This window comes from Bubalus bubalis, chromosome 6, assembly GCF_019923935.1.
Source record: "Bubalus bubalis isolate 160015118507 breed Murrah chromosome 6, NDDB_SH_1, whole genome shotgun sequence".
Classification (NCBI taxonomy): Eukaryota; Metazoa; Chordata; class Mammalia; order Artiodactyla; family Bovidae; genus Bubalus; species Bubalus bubalis.
In genome coordinates this window covers 77791478-77813432 of record NC_059162.1, presented here as the reverse complement: position 1 = coordinate 77813432, position 21955 = coordinate 77791478, and the positions used below count along the sequence as shown (strand labels likewise).

The 21955-nt window shown below is 39.2% G+C and overlaps 1 protein-coding gene across 1 annotated transcript in view; it reads left to right on the top strand.

The window, feature by feature from the left end:
- Positions 1-2984: 2984 nt before the first annotated feature.
- The window catches only part of IL23R (interleukin 23 receptor), a 72253-nt gene continuing 53282 nt past the window's right edge, over positions 2985-21955 (top strand). Inside the window, exons 1-4 of the mRNA XM_006075560.4 lie at positions 2985-3094; positions 4183-4254; positions 8181-8477; positions 15604-15727. Coding sequence (XP_006075622.1) covers positions 4185-4254; positions 8181-8477; positions 15604-15727 — 491 coding nt within the window. The 5' untranslated portion in view covers positions 2985-3094; positions 4183-4184. The remainder of the gene's footprint in view (positions 3095-4182; positions 4255-8180; positions 8478-15603; positions 15728-21955) is intronic.

Here is a 21955-nt window from a genome sequence, read left to right as displayed (position 1 = left end):
TGCATGGAAAATATCTGAAAAGTGGGTTGAGAATCACCACCAGCCCCCATTAAAATAAAGAAGTGGATACTGATTTGCAGTGAACATCCATCAATCTCATCTCCACTGTCCAAATTCCTGAAATACTAGATGATGTCCTCTCCTTTATTTTCTATTCGAACTCACTTCATTCTTCTTTCTACCTTCATTTCTTTTCTGAAACTATTCTTAGGAGGTACTGACTATTGTCAAATTCAACACTGCCTTTTAGTTCCTGTCATATTCAATCTCTGACCATTTGACACTCGTCATGCACTTCTTCCTGTATCTCTTTTGTCCTTTGATCAAGATTTTCTGGTTCTGGCCTCCTACTCCTTTCCCTTATCTCTCTGGATGTTCTCTCTGAATTCTTTTTTTCTAATTTTGCTTTTAATACTATTGATATGCTGAAATCTTCTAAATTTAGATCTACAGCTCAGACTTCTCTCTCAAGTTTACCAGTGTCTCCAACAGCCTACTAGACAGTCTTCTCCTAACATGCTGGAAGCCCCTTCAAATCAGCATGATCAGAACCAGATTCATTACTTCCCCACCCTCACTTTTGTGTGCTCAGTTAATGCTGTTATTTACTGAGTCAGCAAAATGGCCACCAGAGTCAAGCCTCATGCTCCTAAATTCTTAGCCCCACACACAGGTTGTTCATTGCACAACTCCTGTTGAGTGGGACTCCCCGGAGCTCTCACGCGTTTCCTCCTCTCAGTTCTCACTGCCTTTACTTTGCCTTAGGTCTTCAGCAGCCTTTGCTCTTCCATAGCCTCCTAACTGGATTCTTTATCCTCATCCAATTCTCCATGCAGTAATTAGAAATATCTTTCTAAGATCCAACTTGATTATGTATTTCTCTGCCTAACAATCTTTGTTATCTCTGACACTTTCAGATAAAGGAAGTTGGGGTTTTGTTGTTGTTGTTGTTTGGTTTCTTTCAGCTGTGTAGCCTGACGAGCATGACAAATAGATGGGGCAATAATGGAAACAGTGTCAGACTTTATTTTCTTGGGCTCCAAAACCACGGTGGACGGTGACTGCAGCCATGAAATTAAAAGATGCTTGCTTCTTGGAAGAGAGCTATGACAAACCTAGAAAGCATATTACAAAGCAGAGATATTACTTTACTGACAAAGGTCCATAGAGTCAAAGCTATGTTTTTTCCAGCAGTCAAGTATGGATGTGAGAGCTGGATCATAAAGAAGGCTGAGCACTGAAGAATGGATGCTTTTGAACTGTGGTGCTGGAGAAGATTCTTGAGAGTCCCTTGGACTGCAAGGAGATCAAACTAGTCAATCCTAAAGGAAATCAACATTGAATATTCATTAGAAGGACTGATGTTGAAGTTGAAGCTCCAATATTTTGGCCACCTGATGCAAACAGTCAACTCACTGGAAAAGACCCTGATGCTGGGAAAGATTGAGGGCAGGAGGAGAAAGGGGTGACAGAGGATGAAGTGGTTGGATGGCATCATCAACTCAATGGACATAAGTTTGAGCAAAACTCCTGGAGATAGTGAAGGACAGGAAGGCCTGGTATGCTGCAGTCCATGAGGTCACAAAGATTTGGACACAACTGAGCAACTGAACAACAGCCTGACCAGCAACAGTCAGGTGGTGATGTGCTCCTGAGTGTGTGGAGGACGGACAGGAATATAAAGCCCATTATATTCTGCCATTGATCTAATTTTCCAGCTCAAATCCTTCAACCTACAGAAACAACTTGCCAGTCCCAAACCATTGTTCTTGGTATGTGAAATATTTTCCCATACCCTTCTTCATAGTTTAGAAAATTGTTACTAGTCATTAAAACCCAGTTGACAGTCAAAGACACTCTTATTCGTGTATTCTGGTGGTCCCCAGCTCCGACTGCTCATTATAATCACCAGGAGAGGCTTTTAAAAAATATTGATGCTCAACTTCCACTTACAGAAATTCTGATTTCACTGGGTACAATAATTTTGAGCATAGGAATGTTTAAATGTTCCCCCAGAATGTTATAATGTACTAGGTACTAAAGATACAAAAACTAAAAAGACAGTATGGAGTTTCTGACTTCAAGAAATTCACTGTGGAGGAAATGAGTAAATTAGCTGTCATTTACAATAGAAAGCTGAATGAAGAGTGAAAAGATACTCATGTAGAACAAATAAGGAGGTGAGAAGAAAAGGTGTGCCACAAGGTCTCCTGGTGATGCTTGCTAGAAACCAACCAAATAATTGATAATTTTCTTAAAATTTGATCTTAGGATCCTGTTAGGGCTTTCCTGGTGGCTCAGCTGGTATAGAATCTGCCTGCAGCATGGGAGACTTGGGTTTGATCCCCGGGTTGGGAAGATCTCCTGGAGAAGGGAAAGGCTACCCACTCCAGTATTCTGGCCTGGAGAATTCCATGGACTGTATAGTCCATGAGGTTGCAAACAGTCAGACATGACTGAAAGACTTTCACTTTCGGATCCTGTTAAACCATGAATAAATAAAGCCACTGATCTATAATTTTATCATTGTAAACATGCAGTATATAAAGCAGCTGTTCTGTAGTTAATCACCATTGTATCTTTAATGCCCCAAACAATACTTGGCACATATGAGATGCTCAAAAATGCTTGTTAACTAAATGAATGGTCAATAGTAGCTTTTAAACTTTCTTTTCTTAAGAAATGGATTTATAATGGATATCAATGTTGGTTGCAAATTAAAACTAAGCATTGTATCTTTAGTGTCAAAGATTTTGATAGATTAAGCATAAATATGTGTTCTACTTCTTGGATGAGATTATTTCAAATTAAGGTGAGGGAAATAAAAAGTACTGACAAAGCAGTTCACTTTCAGTAATCTGGGTTTTCCCAAATAGTGACATAAGAGCCAGTCATTTTGAGTTGGACAGTTTTGAGTTCCTCTTCAAGAATCTGAAATGTAGGTCGGGGCTTTGTAGATATTTCCATTTGCCTCATCACTGAAAACCTGAAGTGATCGTTGACAGGCAGGCAGTGAGGAAAGAAGACATGACGCAGATACGAGGGTAGCAGCCTGGCTCTGAGGTGGAATTATGTGCTTCAAACAGGCTGTAAGGTAAAGAGATAATGACCTCTGAATACTCAAAAACAGCTACATTTCCTTTTGGAAATCCATGGGCCAAGTTGTCTTATGAGTCTGTATGATATTTCATACAGAGTTATGATAGAAGCTGAATCTGAAATATTATCTAACATCATATCGCTTTAAATGATATTATTGTGTATACTCTATTAGGTGAGTAGTTAACTCCTAACTAGGAATATTTCACAGTTTCTTTTGCCTATTATTTACAAAGAGAAGATCTACTATTGTTAACAAATCATGAAAGGGATCTTTATATTCATAAGTCATTGGGGACCTCAGTTTTTAAAAATGAAATATTGTGTGCCATTTGATGAGTTATGAGTTTTTGTTGTTTTATATGAAAGGCTCAGGTTTAATTAAACAGATAGAAATAACTGAATAATGCTGATTATTGAATAACTTAATTATTTAATAATGCATGTAACTGTTTAACTGAATAATGTAACTCCAGATATAAACTAATGGCAATATTGTTTGGAATTTCTATAATGTGCTTCTTTTGAACTCTCTGCAGATAAAGGGGATTTCTGTAAATCTAACTGGTGATAATGCATAAGGTTTTGTCTCACTTCCTCTTTCTTCATTTTGAATGCTTTTCTTTTCTGGAAGTTCTGATCTTTTTGGCTTTTCCTGAAAGACTAATATTTCTGGAGCTTGATAGACATGTGAACCTGGTCAGAAGGATTGAGGATCATGAGTTAGAGCAGAAAGAGAGTTCTGATGAGAGAGACAAGATCAGGAGGAATTATATTTCATCAAGGGTCAAAATGTCTTATGAAGGTAATTCACACTGATTTTTGGAGGGTATAAAATCCCATTCTTTTGCTTTACTCCTCCACCTTATTATACCTCCTCACACCCCAGTGACTCTTCTTTGCCCTGTTTCCTTCTCTCTTCCCATCCTTCCTCCCTTCGTTCCTTTCTTCCTAATTAAAGTTTCTCATCAAAAACAACTGCTAGAAAAAATGTTATGCCTTTTAGTATTTTATTAAAATATTACAGTTTAAACATTTTTCATATTTTTCTAGAGAGCGACAAAGAGTTTTTTCTGCTTTCAGGCATGAATCAGGTCACAATTCATTGGGACGTGGTAATAGCTCTCTACATATTCTTCAGTTGGTGTCATGGAGGTACAGTATTTTGAGTACCTATTGCTATTTTTTATTCAAATAAAATACTGAGTGTTTATTAGGTTCATGACATTATGCTTGAATCTCTGAAGAATAAAAATTATTATACTGGGAAAAATTATATGCACATAAAATTATGTGGAATGAAATGTGAGTCCAACCTCCCTCTTAATGCAAGATTCCTTTATCAAGCATCCTGACAGAGGTCTAATTCTTATATCAAAATTTCCATGAAGTGGTCTAATTCCAATATCAACATTTCCACAAAGCAGTTTATTATTTTGGTTTGGCATAATCTGTCTTTGAACATTTTTAACTTATATAACTTATCAAGCATTTGAATTTTATTCAATTCCACAAACTATTGATGATTACTCTGTATTAGGTGCTGTGCTAAGCCTTGTCTTTCCTCACAACAACTTTGTGCAGTAGTATTATGTGCTATTATGATTCTTATTTTGTAGTTCACACAAACAGCTGGCATTATGACAAAGGCATACACAGCTTTTAAGAGTGGGAGGTGGGAGATCATCAGAAGTTCAGGCAGGACAGCCATTGGCTCTTGAGAGTTTCTATAGGGCATAGCATCCTGGGCAGGCGAGAGGGACTCATTTACTATGAGATAAGCAACACCAAAGGCTTCCCATGTGGCTCAGTGGTGAAAGAATTCGCCTGTCAGTGCAGGAGATGCTAGTTCAATCCCTGGGTAGGGAAGATTCCCTGGAGGAGGCCATGATAACCCACTCCAGTATTCTTGCTTGGAGAATCCCATGGACAGAGGAGCCTGGCAGGCTACAGTCCATAGGGTTGCAAAGAGTCGTACATGACTGAGTGACTGAGCACACACACACAAGCAACATCAAGGCAGGGTTTTAGATCTTGAAGGAAGTTTTGCAAATCATGCGACTTACTCAGAATAGTGACAAAAGCAAAACTATCTTCTGTAGGTTGGGACAAACTTATATTAGACATATAGAAGTAGTCCCACCATAAGAACTAGAATCCCTCCAGCAGGATATCAGACCCTTCCAGAGTCAGACCAACGGTATCCAAGAAGGTTTTGTAGAAATAAGACATCATTTACTTTTTCCAGCTTCTGGAAATATGCGAATGATAAGTCAGACTTCTGTTTATACATGGAATTCTCCAGGCAAGAATACTGGAGTGAGTAGTCATTCCCTTCTCAAGGGCATCTTCCCGATCCAGGGTTCAAACTCAGGTCTCCTGCATTGCAGGCAGATTCTTCATCGTCTGAGCCACCAGGGAAACCTGTTTATACATCTGAGTGATTAATATGAAGCATAGAGAAATTAGACAAGTCCATATGATATGGCATTAGAGACTTTCCAGATGGTCATTAGAAATTATTCAATCTGCTGTAATATTTTTACTATCTTTTCCAAATTTTCTACTAGAATGATATTTTACCCCTTTTAAATAGCTTTGCTGAAATAAAAAAAATAAACACTATGCTTAGCATTTTTCTGACCAACATCCTCCAAATTAACATATTTTGTATGACTTATTTTAACATATTAAAAAGAGAAATTAACATACTTTTGTATGACTTATTCTTACATAATCCAAGTTGACTCCTGATGATTACTGATTGATTCCTTTTTCTGAAAAATCATCGACTTACTAATTCATTCCCAAATGTTGTGAAGCTCAGCAGTCCAGTGTTTCTGGGGTTCTTTTTTATTCTATTTTTTAAAACCAAGACAACATTTATCCGCATTTGAAGTCTTCTGACATTTTTAATATTTTCTGTGTATTCTTAAACACTACTCACGTTTCATGATAGTATTCAGATATTTTTTAAGGTGCTAAAGAAACAGTTTCTCTGAACTTGAATTGTTGACCTTCTTTAAAACAGTAGGGGCTTCCCAGGTGGTGCCAATGGTAAAGAACGCCTGCCAATGCAGGATACATAAGAGATGTATCCAGGGTTTGATTCCTGGGTTGGGAAGATACCCCAGAGGAGAGCAAGGCAAACTACCCCAGTATTCTTGCCTGGAGATATCTATGGACAGAGAAGCCTGGAAGGCTACAGTCCATGGGGTCACAAAGAGTTGGACAGTGACTCAGCATGGCAAAGAGTCAGATGCTTTCTTAAAACTTCTTTTCATGTCTTCGGCTTCAAATTCCTATTGATAATGATGGAATTATTTTTATCACTACTTCAACATTGAAATATTTATAATTTATATGTGAATGCAAACTACATAAATGGACATATTCAATTACATTTATATTATAAAAGTTAATTTTTAAGCTTTGAATTCTAAAGATAAGGACTTTTAAAATTAAATACTGGCGTTTAATTATCACTTTGATAAGGTTTTAAGATATTCTAATGCTTAGAATTTAGAATATTTAGAAAAAGCCTACAATGAATTTTCCTTGATGTGAATTTAACTTAATTGATATTGCATTACATTGTCATTTGAGTTTATGAAAATGCCTTTATTGTCTTTTGGCTATAAAAATAATACATTATTATATAATTTTTGTAACACAGAAATATTCAATTAAAAATAAAAATTAACACCCAGATATTATCATTGATAATATCTTAGTGTATCTTTAATTCATTCATCTATTTATTCTTAACATCGAGCCTATATTAAATATTTTGTTTTGCAACTTGCTTTTCAACTTAAAAATATATTCTGAACATTTCCCCATATTTTTAAATTAATGATGAATTTTAAGTGGTGGTCAAGCAATAAATTTTTGCAACTAGTAAGCGTATGATTTCACTCATTAAGATCATAATTTTCTAATAAAAGTAGCCCTTATCTATAAACGAAGGAAAGACTGAGTAGCTGAAGAATGGGGTTTGGATTTTTCACTACCAATTGTTATTTCTAATGTAACCTTTGAAACATAAGGTAGCCTCAAAATGCCTCATTCCTCACCTTTAAAATAGAAGAGCTAATTATATTTGCACTTTAGACTGCAAGAGAAGCTGAAAAGCTGAAAGCTGACTCTAGGCTGGTGTAATGCTGTTGAACATCAATAGAACATGGTAAAAACACACTGATTAGCTAAGCAATTAAAGGATACACTGAGTTGTAAAACTCTTTTCCAATGGAAATTATTCCATTCAGTTCAGTTCAGTCATTCAGTCGTGTCCAACTCTTTGCGACCCCATGCACCACAGCATGCCAGGTCTCCTTCTCCATCTCCAACTCCCAGGGTCCACCCAAACCCCTGTCCATCGAGTTGATGCCATCCAACCATCTCATCCTCGGTCGTCCCCTTCTCCTCCTGCCCTCAATCTTTCCCAGCATCAGGGTCTTTTCAAATGAGTCAGCTCTTCACATCAGGTGGCCAAAGTATTGGAGTTTCAGCTTCAACATCAGTCCTTCCAATGAGCACCCAGGACTGATCTCCTTTAGGATGGACTGGTTGGATCTCCTTGCAGTCCAAGGGACTCTCAAGAATCTTCTCCAACACCACAGTTCAAAAGCATCAATTCTTCTGCGCTCAGCTTGCTTTATAGTCCAACTCTCACATCCATACATGACTGCTGGAAAAACCATAGCCTTTACTAGAGGGACTTTTGTTGGAAAAGTAATGTTTCTGCTTTTTAGTATGCTGTCTGCTGCTGCTGCTAAGTTGCTTCAGTCGTGTCCGACTCTGTGCGACCCCATAGATGGCAGCCCACCAGGCTCCCCCGTCCCTGGGATTCTCCAGACAAGAACACTGGAGTAGGTTGGTCATAACTTTCCTTCCAAGGAGTAAGCATCTTTTAATTTCATGGCTGCAATCTAATTATTTTTGATTGGATTATTTTGAATGGAATATTTGACTAATTATTCCATTAGTCAAAAACAATATTAAATGCAAAGCATATTCTTCTGAATATCTGGTTTTAATGTTTTACATGGAATTAATTATTTTATCTATTTGTTTTCCAGGGATTACAAATATAAACTGCTCTGGACACATCTGGGTAGAACCTGCCACAATTTTTAAGATGGGTATGAATATCTCTATATATTGCCAAGCAGCAGTTAAGAACTGCCAACCAAGGAAACTTTATTTTTATAAAAATGGCATCAAGGAAAGATTTCATATCACAAGAATCAATAGAACAACAGCTCGCCTGTGGTATAACAGCTTTGTGGAGCCACAAGCCTTTGTGTACTGTACTGCTGAATGTTCCAGATATTTTCCAGAGACATTGATATGTGGAAAAGACATTTCTTCTGGATGTAAGTGTTGGGGTGCATTCAAAAGCCAAGTGAAAGTTAGCCTAACAATTAACTGGTAACTACCAATATTGTCTATAAATGGAGGCAAATTAATGTACTTCACTTCTTCTGTTAGTTTAATGTAAGTATTGCTATTTGAATGTCTCCAGGAGCCAGGTTGGTGAAATGTTGCTTTAAGAAGCTGGTGGGATCTGTGCAGAGAGGAAAACACATAGATAGTTTACTAAGCACAGACAGTGTCCAGCTTCAGAGTCTCTGAGAATCCAGTATTCTTAGATCTTTTGGTTCTTCCAAAGAAGATGAAGTGTAAATTTTCAATGTGAACTCTACAAACTTTTCAATGTTGCCAACATATTCAAAATACAATTTTTTAACACTAGCCTGGCCGAACACAGGTTTTTAGGTATGTGAAAGGCAGCATCCTCAGATTTTCAGTGTTTTTATTTTCAACTATTTTCCACTTAACATTGTTTTCCAAACTAATATAAACCTTGAAGCAGATTCCATTGAGAAATTTTGAGGCTAAGATTTCGGAAGGGAAAAACAGTTGCAATACTAGCTTTGTATCTCTGCTATATTTTTTACCAGCTGTGTGACTTCAGGAAAGTTGCTTAACCAGTCTGTGCCTCAATTCTGTAAAATGAGGCTAATTAGATTGGTCAGGGTAAAGATCAAATTTCAATAACTTATTTAAAAGAGTATTATATACTTTAAACTATAATATTAATGTGCCTAAGCCCTTTTAAATGGAACCTTTTGATAAAACATGGGACGATTTTGATACAATTTCCTGCTCCTAATGTCACTGCCCCAATTGTGAATCATTGTGTTTGTTACTATAATTATTAAGAAAAAAATGAATTGTTAATTTTAAAAATATTTGCTAAATTCAATGTGTGTTCATAGTATCCCAAAGGTGTTTAAGTTACTATAGTAATATGGGCTGGCTTGTATAATTATATACTTAATTCTTGGTTCTACTATTACAAAAGAAAAATGTTAAGTTCAGTGCTGTTTTAATCTAGAGTTTCATTCCCTACAGCATCTGGGCCCATTTTCAGTGAAAGATAGAGGGCTTTGGATCTTTGCTGTGTTCCCTTTCTCCATACTTTTGAGAATCCAATCTGAGTTCTTCCTCATCTCCAGTCCTCACCTAGACAGACCAAGTCCACCTGGCCACCTCTACCTGTCCCTAAAGGGAGTGTCTGAGAAGAAGGAGGCTTTTTTGTTTAAAGTAAGGCCATTGTCCTGCTGGGCACCTGACCTCCTTGCTTCAAGAAAGAAGAGCTGTAGGAAGTAGTAGAGGTGAACCGAGGAAGGAAATTAATAGGTTTTGGAGTTAAAGAAAAAATTTAGGCCTTAAAATAATAACATGCTAAACTTGCCCTAAATTGTGGGAACTGAAACCGCAAGTAGACATCTTATCTGATGTCTGAGGACTTCTTAGCTTGTCCTCATCCTCAGGAAACAAAAGTAACCCTCTTGCTTAATTACATTCCTATTCATCTTTGATGGTTGGGGGGTGCGTTGTTGAGAGAATATTTCACTGGAGAACAAATGAGCAACTGTCATGGTTGTGGGGAAAAGTTAGTTTTAATTTTAAGCCATAGTAAGAAAGGAGGCAGAAGAAGTGTGCCTCCTTCCCTGTGTTGCAGTTGAGTGACCAGTGATGCCCACCACTCTCCAGTGTTGGCTGAGGCCTTTTGCCCCCAAACACAACCACCAGGCTCTGTTCAGGGCCAGGGAGTGGCCTTTTCTCCCCTTCTAGGACAACACATTAGAAGCACTTATATTTTCTGCTGACAGCTGCTTAGAAAGAACACTACCCTTTCCACTTGTTTACTCTGTGATTTTGGAACTTTTTACATAGATCTCTGGTTATGAGTGTGAAAGTGTAACTGCCATGTAAGAATTTACTCAAAGCCCTGGATTCAAGAACCCCTGTGTTCTTGGGCTCTACATTCTTAGTAAACAAAACTTCCTATTGAAGTAGGTCAAGTAGAGGTTTTTGAGGGTTTTTGTGGTATTCTAGAAATCACACTGCTTTCACTGGATCACTTTGATTACAGGATACTCTTCCTGTGAGCTTTACCATGTCAGCTTATCATCACTGCTCTGAACAAAACGATTATGTGTATTTTTTTAGACTGGAGACAAATCATACAAAACAAAGAGAAGATAAAGGAGTCGTTGCTTTTCCTAAAAAGATATCCAAACATTAAAAGTTCCATACTTTGATGTGTAATTTGTGAAACACAAACTATTATCACAGTTTCATTTTTAGCCATAATCTTAGACTTCTTAGATTGTTATCTGTAAGTGTACACACATCATGAAAAGTATTCTTTCAGAGTCACACCAGTCATGGGATAAAACACTTTAAGATTTCTCTATTCTTTTAAAAACACCAAATTAAACTATTCATGAAACAGTCATATTTCCACTGAATCATTAAAAAGTTTAAAAATATCTAACTTGAATTTTTGGATAAGGAAATGGCAACCCACTCCAGTGTTCTTGCCTGGAGAATCCCAGGGATGAGGGAGCCTGGTGGGCTGCCATCTACGGGGTCGCACAGAGTTGGACACGACTGAAGCTGAATTTTAATCATCTTTGATCTCTATTTATCATCTAATGAAAGTAGACTTATTATCCAATAAACGGCTCTGAAAAGTTCTCTTTAACATTGCTACTCAGTCTTACTAGTGACACAATAGGCCAGACTGTGCACTCTTTGGGTAAGGAATTATGGAGAGATCTTTGCCAGAAGCATTGTTTTTCTTTTCATTTTAAATTCTCCTCATTATCATTTTATTAATCAAACCAATCAAGCCATGAAATACACTTTACTTAGTGGTTAGTATGCACCAAAAATGTGTTAAATGATAGCAATTCAGAGAAGAGGGGATCACAGACTCTTCCATCAAGAAGCCCTCAGTTGAAAATGATCCTTGGCTAAACTTTGAATGAATAAGAAACATGGCTTGTGAATAGTAAGGGACCCAGTAGGAGGGGAGACATGTGATGGGTAGGAGAGAGCAGAGTATTCTCTGGTATCTGGCTGTACAGCAGGTTTTTATCCATGGACATTTAATAACCCAGCAGGTAAAGAATCCGCTTGCAATGCAGGAGACACAGGAGATGAGGGTTCAATCCCTGGATTGGGAAGATATCTGGAGAAGGAAATGACAACCCATTCCAGTATTCTTGCCCAGGAATCCCACAAACAGAGGAACCTGGAGGGCTACAGTCCAATGGTGTTGCAAAGAGTCCAACATGACTGAGTGACTAGGCACACACAATGGAATATAAAAACAATTTGGTCTTATTTTATATCTATATTCACATTCCCATCTTTACATAGCTTCATGTTAACAAATAGCATGTTTATTTGCACATAAGTGTTTAATCTATTTGATCTTTTACAAAGTTAATTAGTTACCAAACATAACCCTGAGCATTCACTTCAGAGAAAATGCTGTGGAATAACATAGCCCAAAAGACTGACAGTTGTCTTTTATGATGGCTGAATCAAAAATACTCTGAAACTAGAGGGAAAAAATAACTTCAGCACAAATCACTGAAGGACCCCAGTCAATCAATATCCAAAATGATTTAAATTTATGTTTCTACACCTACCTCCTTTAAGGCTCAAGTAAAACTTAAAGATTTATTTTATCTTACTTGGAGTCCAGTTTCTCCCCCACTGCAGTTTGATGCTACAACTCATCGTAATGTTTTAAAGCACTTTAGTGTGTTCTTACTGTTTGAAAATATGTTTTTAAATCATTAAATCAAATTTCATTCAAGTAGAATGTTTTATTTAACATTTTGGACCAACAAAAAAGAAATACACATCATTTCTACAATCTCATAATCTTACTACTAGCAGACTCCATCTTTAATAATTTGGAATATGTCTTTCTAGTTTCAGTCTCTTTCTCTGTGTGTGTGTCTCTGTCTCTTTTCTCTGTTTCTCTGTCTCTGTTTCTCTCTCTCTCGCTACCCCTTTATCTCTCTGACTCTCAAATGAGACCACTATACTATACTATACTATTTTGTAACATATTTTTTCATTTTATCATATGGGCCTTACTCATTTAATTAAATGTATTTTGAGTTGCTTCAAAGGCCAGATACTTATATTGTCTTCAATAACTTTGTTTTTGGTTGTATTTCAGGAGTGTATTTTGGGAAATTAAGCTGGTTTCCAATTCTTCTAGCCAAATATTTTTGTGTATCTATGAACATTTTAGTAAGGATGCATTCCTAGATGTAAAATTGCTGGGTTGCAAGATATTACTCCTGCTTTTACAGATTATGATAAAGGTTGTTCCAATTTGCATTTCCACAAGCAGTGTGTTAGAGGATTTCCTTGAGTCCATTTCAACACTATGGATTACCATTTTTCAAAATCCTTGCCAATTTGATAGCTCTAAATGACATCTATTATTGGTTCAGTTTGCAATGAAGATAAATTTTTTCCATATATGTATTTCTTATTTTATAAGTAGTATTCTTGGTAGATGATTTATAGATGAAGTGCAGGAATATATCTATGTTTAAGCTAAATCTTTGGGTATAATTTCAGGTGCATAAATGTCTGTATTTTTGTTTGTTCTGAGGCCCCATCCTTTCATTTTTCTTCTTTCCTTAATGGGACATAATTATTGTGGGTTTTTTTGTTTGTTTGTTTAATTTTTATTTTATAGTTGATTAACAATGTTGTATTAGTTTCATCCTTTCATTTTTCATATCATTTTTTGAGTAATCAGTTTCCCAGGCAGTATTGCAAAAGTAGGCACAAACTGAGAGAACCACCCCTAAAAAGTGAGCATATGGTAAATGCCCAGTATTTTCATACTTCTTTTTTGATCTTGATTCTTGGTAATTTATTACTGGATGATGTATCTGAAAATTCCAGATGCTGTTCTATATTTGTTGGGGTTTCATAGGCTTTCGGAGAAGGCAATGGCACCCCACTCCAGTACTCTTGCCTGGAAAATCCCATTGACGGAGGAGTCTGGTAGGCTGCAGTACATGGGGTCTTGAAGAGTCGGACACGACTGAGCGACTTCACTTTCACTTTTCACTTTCATGCACTGGAGAAGGAAATGGCAACCCACTCCAGTGTTCTTGCCTGGAGAATCCCAGGGACGGGGGAGCCTGGTGGGCTTCCATCTGTGGGGTCGCACAGAGTCGGACACAACTGAAGCGACTTAGCAGCAGTAGCAGCATAGGCTTTAGAGGCTCCAAGGGCTCCAACAGAACTCTCTCATCTTTTCTCATCTCTTGGGTTGTGTTTTCCCCTGTGCTGGCTTAATTCTTAAATAGACTGTTTCACTATGACAGCAAGATGGCCATCAAAAGCCCATAGCTTACATGACACTCAGAGACAGTAAATACGGCAGGGAGAAAGCACATCTTTTACAGTAGCCCCAGAAAAAGTTCCTTGGATAATTCTGATTGGTTCATCTTGGGTCACGGGTTCATTCCCAATGGAAATACTCGATCAGGCAGACTAGGTCAAGGGCACAGTTCTGTGTGTCAAGGCACACCCCGTGGCACAGGGGTGGAGTGGGGATGAGGTTAGGAATGAGGAAGATGTCAGTTCTCAAAAGGAAGGATGGTGGCAGACAGAAATTAACAATATTCTCCAAAATTTGGCCATTCAGAGAAAGAGTTGAAGGCATGGGAGAAAAGAGAAAAAGAAACTAGAAATAGAATTCTGTGAATGCCTAAAAAATTTTAATCTTTCTTTACTGTAGTGAAATGTACTTTTTAAATAATTCTTAAGTGCAAAGTTCTATGAATGCCAGTGATGAATATACACATTGACATCATTATGCAACCATCACCCCCATCCATTTCCAGTACTTTTTTCATCTTGCAAAACCAAAACTCTGTACCCAATAAACAACAACTCTTCATTTCTCCCAACTCCTCAACCCTTGGCCACCACCATTCTACTTTCAGTCTCTGTGAGTCCAACTGTTCTAGACATCTCCTATAAATAGAATCATATAGTGTTTGTCCTTTTGTGGCTGGCTTATTTTATTTAGCATAATGTCTTCGAGGTTCATCTATGTTATAGCATGGGTCAGAATTCCCTTTCTTTTAAAGGTTGAATATGTATGTATGACTATCAAACTTTTTTTTCTTTTTGGCCTCACCCTGAGGCATGTGGGATCTTAGTTCCCTGACCCAGGATCAAACCTGCTCCCCTTGCATTGGAATGCTAGAATAGAGGAAAAACATGGAGAGCCCTTTCACAACAGCCAAAAGGCAGAACGATTTCAAAGTTCAGTTCAGTTCAGTCGCTCAGTCGTGTCCAACTCTTTGCGACCCCACGAATCGCAGCACGCCAGGCCTCCCTGTCCATCACCAACTCCCGGAGTCTGCCCAAACCCATGTTCATTGAGTCAGTGATGCCATTCAACCATCTCATCCTCGGTCGTCCCCTTCTCCTCCTGCCCCCAATCCCTCTCAGCATCAGAATCTTTTCCAATGAGTCAACCCTTCGCATGAGGTGGCCAAAGTATTGGAGTTTCAGCTTTAGCATCATTCCTTCCAAAGAACACCCAGGACCGATCTCCTTTAGAATGGACTGGTTGGATTTCAAGGTGGGAAAGACCAAAAGAGCAAATTCTGCAGAGTTCAAGCTCAATGATGACCATAAAGAAATCATGGGATTTGTGGATTAGAAAGTCATTGATGACCTTAACAACAGTGGTTTTGGTGGAATTGTGAATCTTGAATTGTTTGGGGTTCAAAAGTAAATGGGAACTGAGGAAAAAGACCAGTATAATGGACTTTAAAAGAGAAAAAAGCTATTGTGAAAGGAGAAAGATATACTGACAGCTGAGGGAAGATAATTTGGGGAGGAATTCTTTTGGATGGGAGGAACTTGATCACCTTAGTATCCCCAAAGAGGGAATATAGTAAAGTATGTGAAGGAAAGCGGCAACGTTTCAGGGCAAAGTGGGCTGGAATGTGAGCTGGAAGGGGTGGAATGGGGGAAGTGCTGATTGCCCTGGTTTTCCAAATGAAATGGAATGGTTATCAACTAACTATAAAAAACCTTGGTGTTTCTGTGGTGGCTCCTAAGTGATACATTTTGTTGCAGATCCACCAGATGTACCTGACAAAGTAGCCTGTGTCATTTATGAATATTCCGGCAACATGACTTGTACCTGGAACCCTGGGAGGCCCACCTACATAGACACAAAGTATGTGGTGTACGTGAAGAGGTAGGTTCCCTCCTCAACAGTCTATCCTGAGCAATTCCACTCCAGTTCAGCCAGTGCTGTGCCTCCAGCAGGGATCCAAGAAATCTGCCTCAAATGTTAAATGCATCTTTACTATCCCCAACTCCCTAATACCGATCAAGGAATCCACCAAAACACTTTTCAGGCCACTGATATTTTCACCCTGTGAGGCAATATGTTCCGTAATCTTTCTGCTGGTTTTACTCATTGGAGGTGACTGTGGGCAAGGACCTAATGTGATACAGCACAGTTTTAAAAGGATCTTTCCTTGAATCTCAGCTCTCTCCTCCTTTTAGGATTTAGGCACTTAAACTCTCCAAATTGTCATTTCTTTATCTTTAAAATAGGCTTGAAAATAGAACCTAATTGATAGGTTAATTCTGTTTAAGTGGAATTTGACTTTTAAAGTGTGAATCACCATGCCAGGTCCATCAGTACAGTTCAGTCGCTCAGTTGTGTCTGACTCTGCGACCCATGGACCACAGCACGCCAGGCTTCCCTGTCCATCACCAACTGCCAGAACTTGCTCAAACTCATGTCTATTGAATTGATGATGCCATCCAACCATCTTATCCTCTGTCTTCCCTTCTGCTCCTGCCTTAAATCTTTCCCAGCATCAGGGTCTTTTCCAATGAGTCAGTTCTTCGCATCAGGTGGCCAAAGTATTGGAGTTTCTGCTTCAACATCAGTCCTTCCAATGAATATTCAGGACTGATTTCCTTTAGGATGGACTGGTTGGATCTCCTCGCAGTACAAGAGACTCTCAAGAGTCTTCTCCAACACCACAGTCCAAAAGCATCAATTCTTTGGTGCTCAGCCTTCTTCACAGTCTAATTCTAACATCCATACATGACCACAGGAAAAACCATAGCCTTGACTAGACGAACCTTTGTTGGCAAAGTAATGTCTCTGCTTTTGCATATGCTATCTAGGTTGGTCATAACTTTCCTTCCAAGGAGTAAGCATCTTTTAATTTCATGGCTGCAGTCACCATCTGCAGTGATTTTGGAGCCCAAAAAAATAAAGTCTGACACTGTTTCCACTGTTTCCCATCACTTCATGGGAAATAGATGGGGAAACAGTGGAAACTTAGATTAGGGAAGAGTATTGTTAGTTTCTACTATTTATAAACTGCAAAATAGGAAATGGTTGATGTGGAAAAATCTTTCCCTCCTTAATGTACACAACTCAAATGTTTCTGGGTTATATCTAAACTATATCCATGTATGTCAGTCTGTTTTGGAATCCTTTGCCAGTGTTAAAGATGGAAATAATATCACTAATTTGGAGGGAAAAACTGTGGGCAAACTGGGGTAGATTGGTCTCCCTATTCTTGTTTCATTTGATTTATTATTATTTTTTTTTTCAAAGAAAGCCTTCAATTTTGTACAGTTGACTTTTGAAAAACACACGGGTTGTGGTGTTGACCCCTTCATGTTACTTTTGACTCTCCCAAAACTTAACTACTAATAGCCTACTGTTGGGCAGAAACCTTACTGATAATAGTTCATTGACACATTTTGTATGTTATATACATGTATTAGATATTGCCCTGTGCTGTACTAAGTTGCTTTAGTTGTGTCTGACTCTTTGCAATCCTATGGACTGTTGCCCACCAGGCTCCTCTGTCCATGGCATTCTCCTGGCAAGAATACTGGAGTGGGTTGCCATGCTCTCCTCCAGGAGATCTTCCTGACCCAGGGATTGAACCCATGTCTCTTAGTCTCCTGCACTGGCAAGTGGATTCTTTACCATTTGCACAAGCTGGGAAGTCATTTAATCCCCTATGCAACCTTCTGGGGCACATATGATTATTTTCCTGATTTTTGTAGACAGGTGACTGAGGCCTAGCTAGGTGATGCCTCTAGGACCACGCAGCTATGAGAGGGAGAGGTGGGATTTGAACTTGGCATGGCCTGACTGCTTTCTTCCTAATTTAGTTTTTTCTGCTAAAGTGGTGTGGGAACCCAGATCACAGGGCATATTTGAGAGATGCTATCCAAGTCTCATCATTATGGAAGGGAATAGCCTTCCAATCTTGCTCTCTCCATCTGCTAGATACTCAGAATAATTTTGACTAAGTGTAACATAAATTGTAACACCACTCTGTTCAAAATATCCGGACAAAAACTAGACAGATTTTATGAATACACTACTAAGCCTGGAGTTATTGGCTACATGCCATGGGAAGAAGCTCACATCTTTCGCTAAGCAGAAGTATTGTTGTGTACCAAAGGAATGATGGAAACACTCAGATCAGAGACAGATTGTGATGTCAAACTGTACACAATTTGCTAAGCACTGCACTCTGTTACTTCATGTGCTTCACATCCTCAATCTTCAGCTCAACCTTGCACAGTAACTATTATAATTGTCCCCTTTTACAGAGCTTATGTTACTTCCCCAAAGTCACTTGGCTAAGACATCAGGGAGCCAGGATTCTAACAGGTGTCTAAGACTTACCCTCTCCTCCTTGTTTCTGGGATTAAGTAGTGCCTTTGAGATGAAAAGAGGTCATGAGGACAAGAATCTCATTGCAAAGGCAACCTGCGTGTGTGTGTGTCAGTCACTCGGTCAAGTCCAATTCTCCAGGCAAGAATACTGGAGTGGGGAGCCATTCCCTTCTTCAGGTCATCTTTCCAATCCAGTATCGAACCTGGATCTCTGGCATTGCAGACAGATTCTTTACCATCTGAGCCATCAGGAGGCTTCCATGGTGTCTCAGACAGTAAAGACTCTGCCTTCAATGTGGGAGACGCGAGTTAGATCCCTGGGTTGGGAAGATCCCCTAGAGAAGGGACTAGCAACCCACTCCAGTATTCTTGCCTGGAGAAGCCCCATGGACAGAGAGGAGTCATCAGGGAAGCCCAAGGGCAACTTTAAGAATGTGAAAACAAGGGCAGTATAGGAGCAAACACCACAGCTGAAGCTCACAGAAAATTTCTATGTGCCAGACTGACAGAGAATGCCTAGGGCCTTGCTATCTATCTCCTGGAACTTTTACTATCTTGTGGACCCACTGATCTTGATTAGTTGATTACTTATTTTTCTTTTAATCAGTCAGTCAGTCAGTTCAGTTGCTCAGTCGCGTCTGACTCTTTGCGACCCCATGAATTGCAGCACGCCAGGCTTCCCTGGCCATCACCAACTCCCGGAGCTTGCTCAAACTCATGTCCATCAAGTCAGTGATGCCATCCAACCATCTCATCCTCTGTTGGCCCCTTATCCTCCTGCCTTGAATCTTTCCCACCATCAGGGTCTTTTCTAGTGAGTCAGTTCTTCACATCAGGTGTCCAAAGCATTGGAGTTTCAACTTCAGCATCAGCCCTTCCAATGAATATTCAGGACTGATTTCCTTTAGGATAGACTGGTTGGATCTCCTTGCAGTCCAAGGGACTCTCAAGAGTCTTCTCCAACACCACAGTTCAAAAGCATCAATTTTTTGGCACTCAGCTTTCTTTATAGTCCAATTCTCACATCCATACATGATTACTGGGAAAACCACAGCTTTGACTAGATGGACCTTTGTTGGGAAAGTAATGTCTCTGTTTTTTAATATGCTGTCTAGGTTGATCATAGATTTCCTTCCAAGGAGCAAGTGGCTTTTAATTTCATGGCTGCAGTGACCATCTGCAGTGATTTTGGAGCTCCCCAAAATAAAGTCTGTCACGGTTTCCATTGTTTCCCCATCTATTTGCCATGAAGTTATTGGACCGGATCCCATGATCTTAGTTTTCTGAATGTTGAGTTTTAAGCCAACTTTTCACTCTCCTTTTTCACCTTCATCAAGAGGTTTTTTAGTTCTTCTTCGCTTTCTGCCATAAGGGTGGTGTCATCTGCATATCTGAGGTTACTGATATTTCTCCCAACAATCTTGATTCCAGCTTGTGCTTCATCCAGCCCAGCATTTCGCATGATGTACCCTGAATATAAGTTAAATAAGCAGGGTGACAATATACAGCCTTGACATACTCCTTTTCCTATTTGGAACCAGTCTGTTGTTCCATGTCCAGTTCTTACTGTTGTCTCTTGCCCTGCATACAGATTTCTCAAGAGGAAGGTCAGGTGGTCTGGTATTCCCATCTCTTCCAGAATTTTACACAGTTTGTTGTGATCCACACAGTAAAAGCTTTGGCATAGTCAATAAAGCAGAAGTAGATGTTTTCCTGGAACTCTCTCACTTCTTTGATGAGCCAATGGATGTTGGCAATCTGAGCTCTGGTTCCTCTGCCTTTTCTAAATCCAGCTTGAAAATCTGGAAGTTCACAGTTCACATACTGCTGAAGCCTGGCTTGGAGAATTTTGAGTATTACTTTGCTAGCATGTGAGATGAGTACAATTGTGCAGTAGTTTGAACATTCTTTGGCATTGCCTGTCTTTGAGATGGGAATGAAAACTGAATAATACATATTAATTATAAAAGAATAAATTCTTTTAGTACAATAGCTTTATTGAGTATACTTCATATTCCATCAGATCAGATCACTCGCTCAGTCGTGTCCGACTCTTTGCGACCCCATGAACGGCAGCACACCAGGCCTCCCTGTCCATCACCAACTCCCAGAGTTCACTCAGACTCACGTCCATCGAGTCAGTGATGCCATCCAGACATCTCATCCTCTGTCGTCCCCTTCTCCTCTTGCCCCCAATCCCTCCCAGCATCAGAGTCTTTTCCAATGAGTCAACTCTTCACATAAGGTGGCCAAAGTACTGGAGTTTCAGCCTTAGCATCATTCCTTCCAAAGAAATCCCAGGGCTGATCTCCTTCAGAATGGACTGGTTGGATCTCCTTGCAGTCCAAGGGACTCTCAAGAGTCTTATCCAACACCACAGTTCAAAAGCATCAATTCTTCGGTGCTCAGCCTTCTTCACAGTCCAACTCTCACATCCATACATGACCACAGGAAAAACCATAGCCTTGACTAGACGGACCTTTGTTGGCAAAGTAATGTCTTTGCTTTTGCATATGCTATCTAGGTGGGTCATAACTTTCCTTCCAAGGAGTAAGCGTCTTTTAATTTCATGGCTGCAATCACCATCTGCAGTGATTTTGGAGCCCAGAAAAATAGTCTGACACTGTTTCCCCTGTTTCCCCATCTATTTCCCATGAAGTGATGGGACCAGATGCCATGATCTTTGTTTTCTGAATGTTGAGCTTTAAGCCAACTTTTTCACTCTCCTCTTTCACTTTCATCAAGAGGCTTTTTAGTTCCTCTTCACTTTCTGCCATAAGGGTGGTGTCATCTGCATATCTGAGGTTATTGATATTTCTCCCAGCAATCTTGATCCCAGTTTGTGTTTCTTCCAGTCCAGCGTTTCTCATGATGTACTCTGCATATAAGTTAAATAAGCAGGGTGACAATATACAGCCTTGACATACTCCTTTTCCTATTTGGAACCAGTCTGTTGTTCCATGTCCAGTTCTAACTGTTGCTTCCTGACCTGCATACAAATTTCTCAAGAGGCAGATCAGGTGGTCTGGTATTCCCATCTCTTTCAGAATTTTCCACAGTTCATTGTGATCCACACAGTCAAAGGCTTTGGCATAGTCAATAAAGCAGAAATAGATGTTTTTCTGGAACTCTCTTGCTTTTTCAATGATCCAGTGGATGTTGGCAATTTGATCTCTGGTTCCTCTGCCTTTTCTAAAACCAGCTTGAACATCTGGAAGTTTACATATCGCTGAAGCCTGGCTTGGAGAATTTTGAGCATTACTTTACTAGCATGTGAGATGAGTGCAATTGTGCAGTAGTTTGAGCATTCTTTGGCATTGCCTTTCTTTGGGATTGGAATGAAAACTGATCTTTTCCAGTCCTGTGGCCACTGCTGAGTTTTCCAAATTTGCTGGCATATTGAGTGCAGCACTTTCACAGCATCATCTTTCAGGATTTGGAATAGCTCAACTGGAATTCCATCACCTCCACTAGCTTTGTTCGTAGTGATGCTTTCTAAGGCCCACTTGACTTCACATTCCAGGATGTCTGGCTCTAGGTCAGTCATATTCCATACAATTCACCTTATTTAAACTGCAAAATTCAAAGATTTTAGTATATTCAAAGAGTTGAGCAACCATCTCCATAATACTAGAACATGTTCTTCATGCCAAAAGAAACCATATCTCCATTAGCAGTCACCCCACATTTCCCTTCAACTCCTCCAGCCCTAAGTATCATCTGTGGATTTGCCTACTGTGGACATTTTATATAAAAG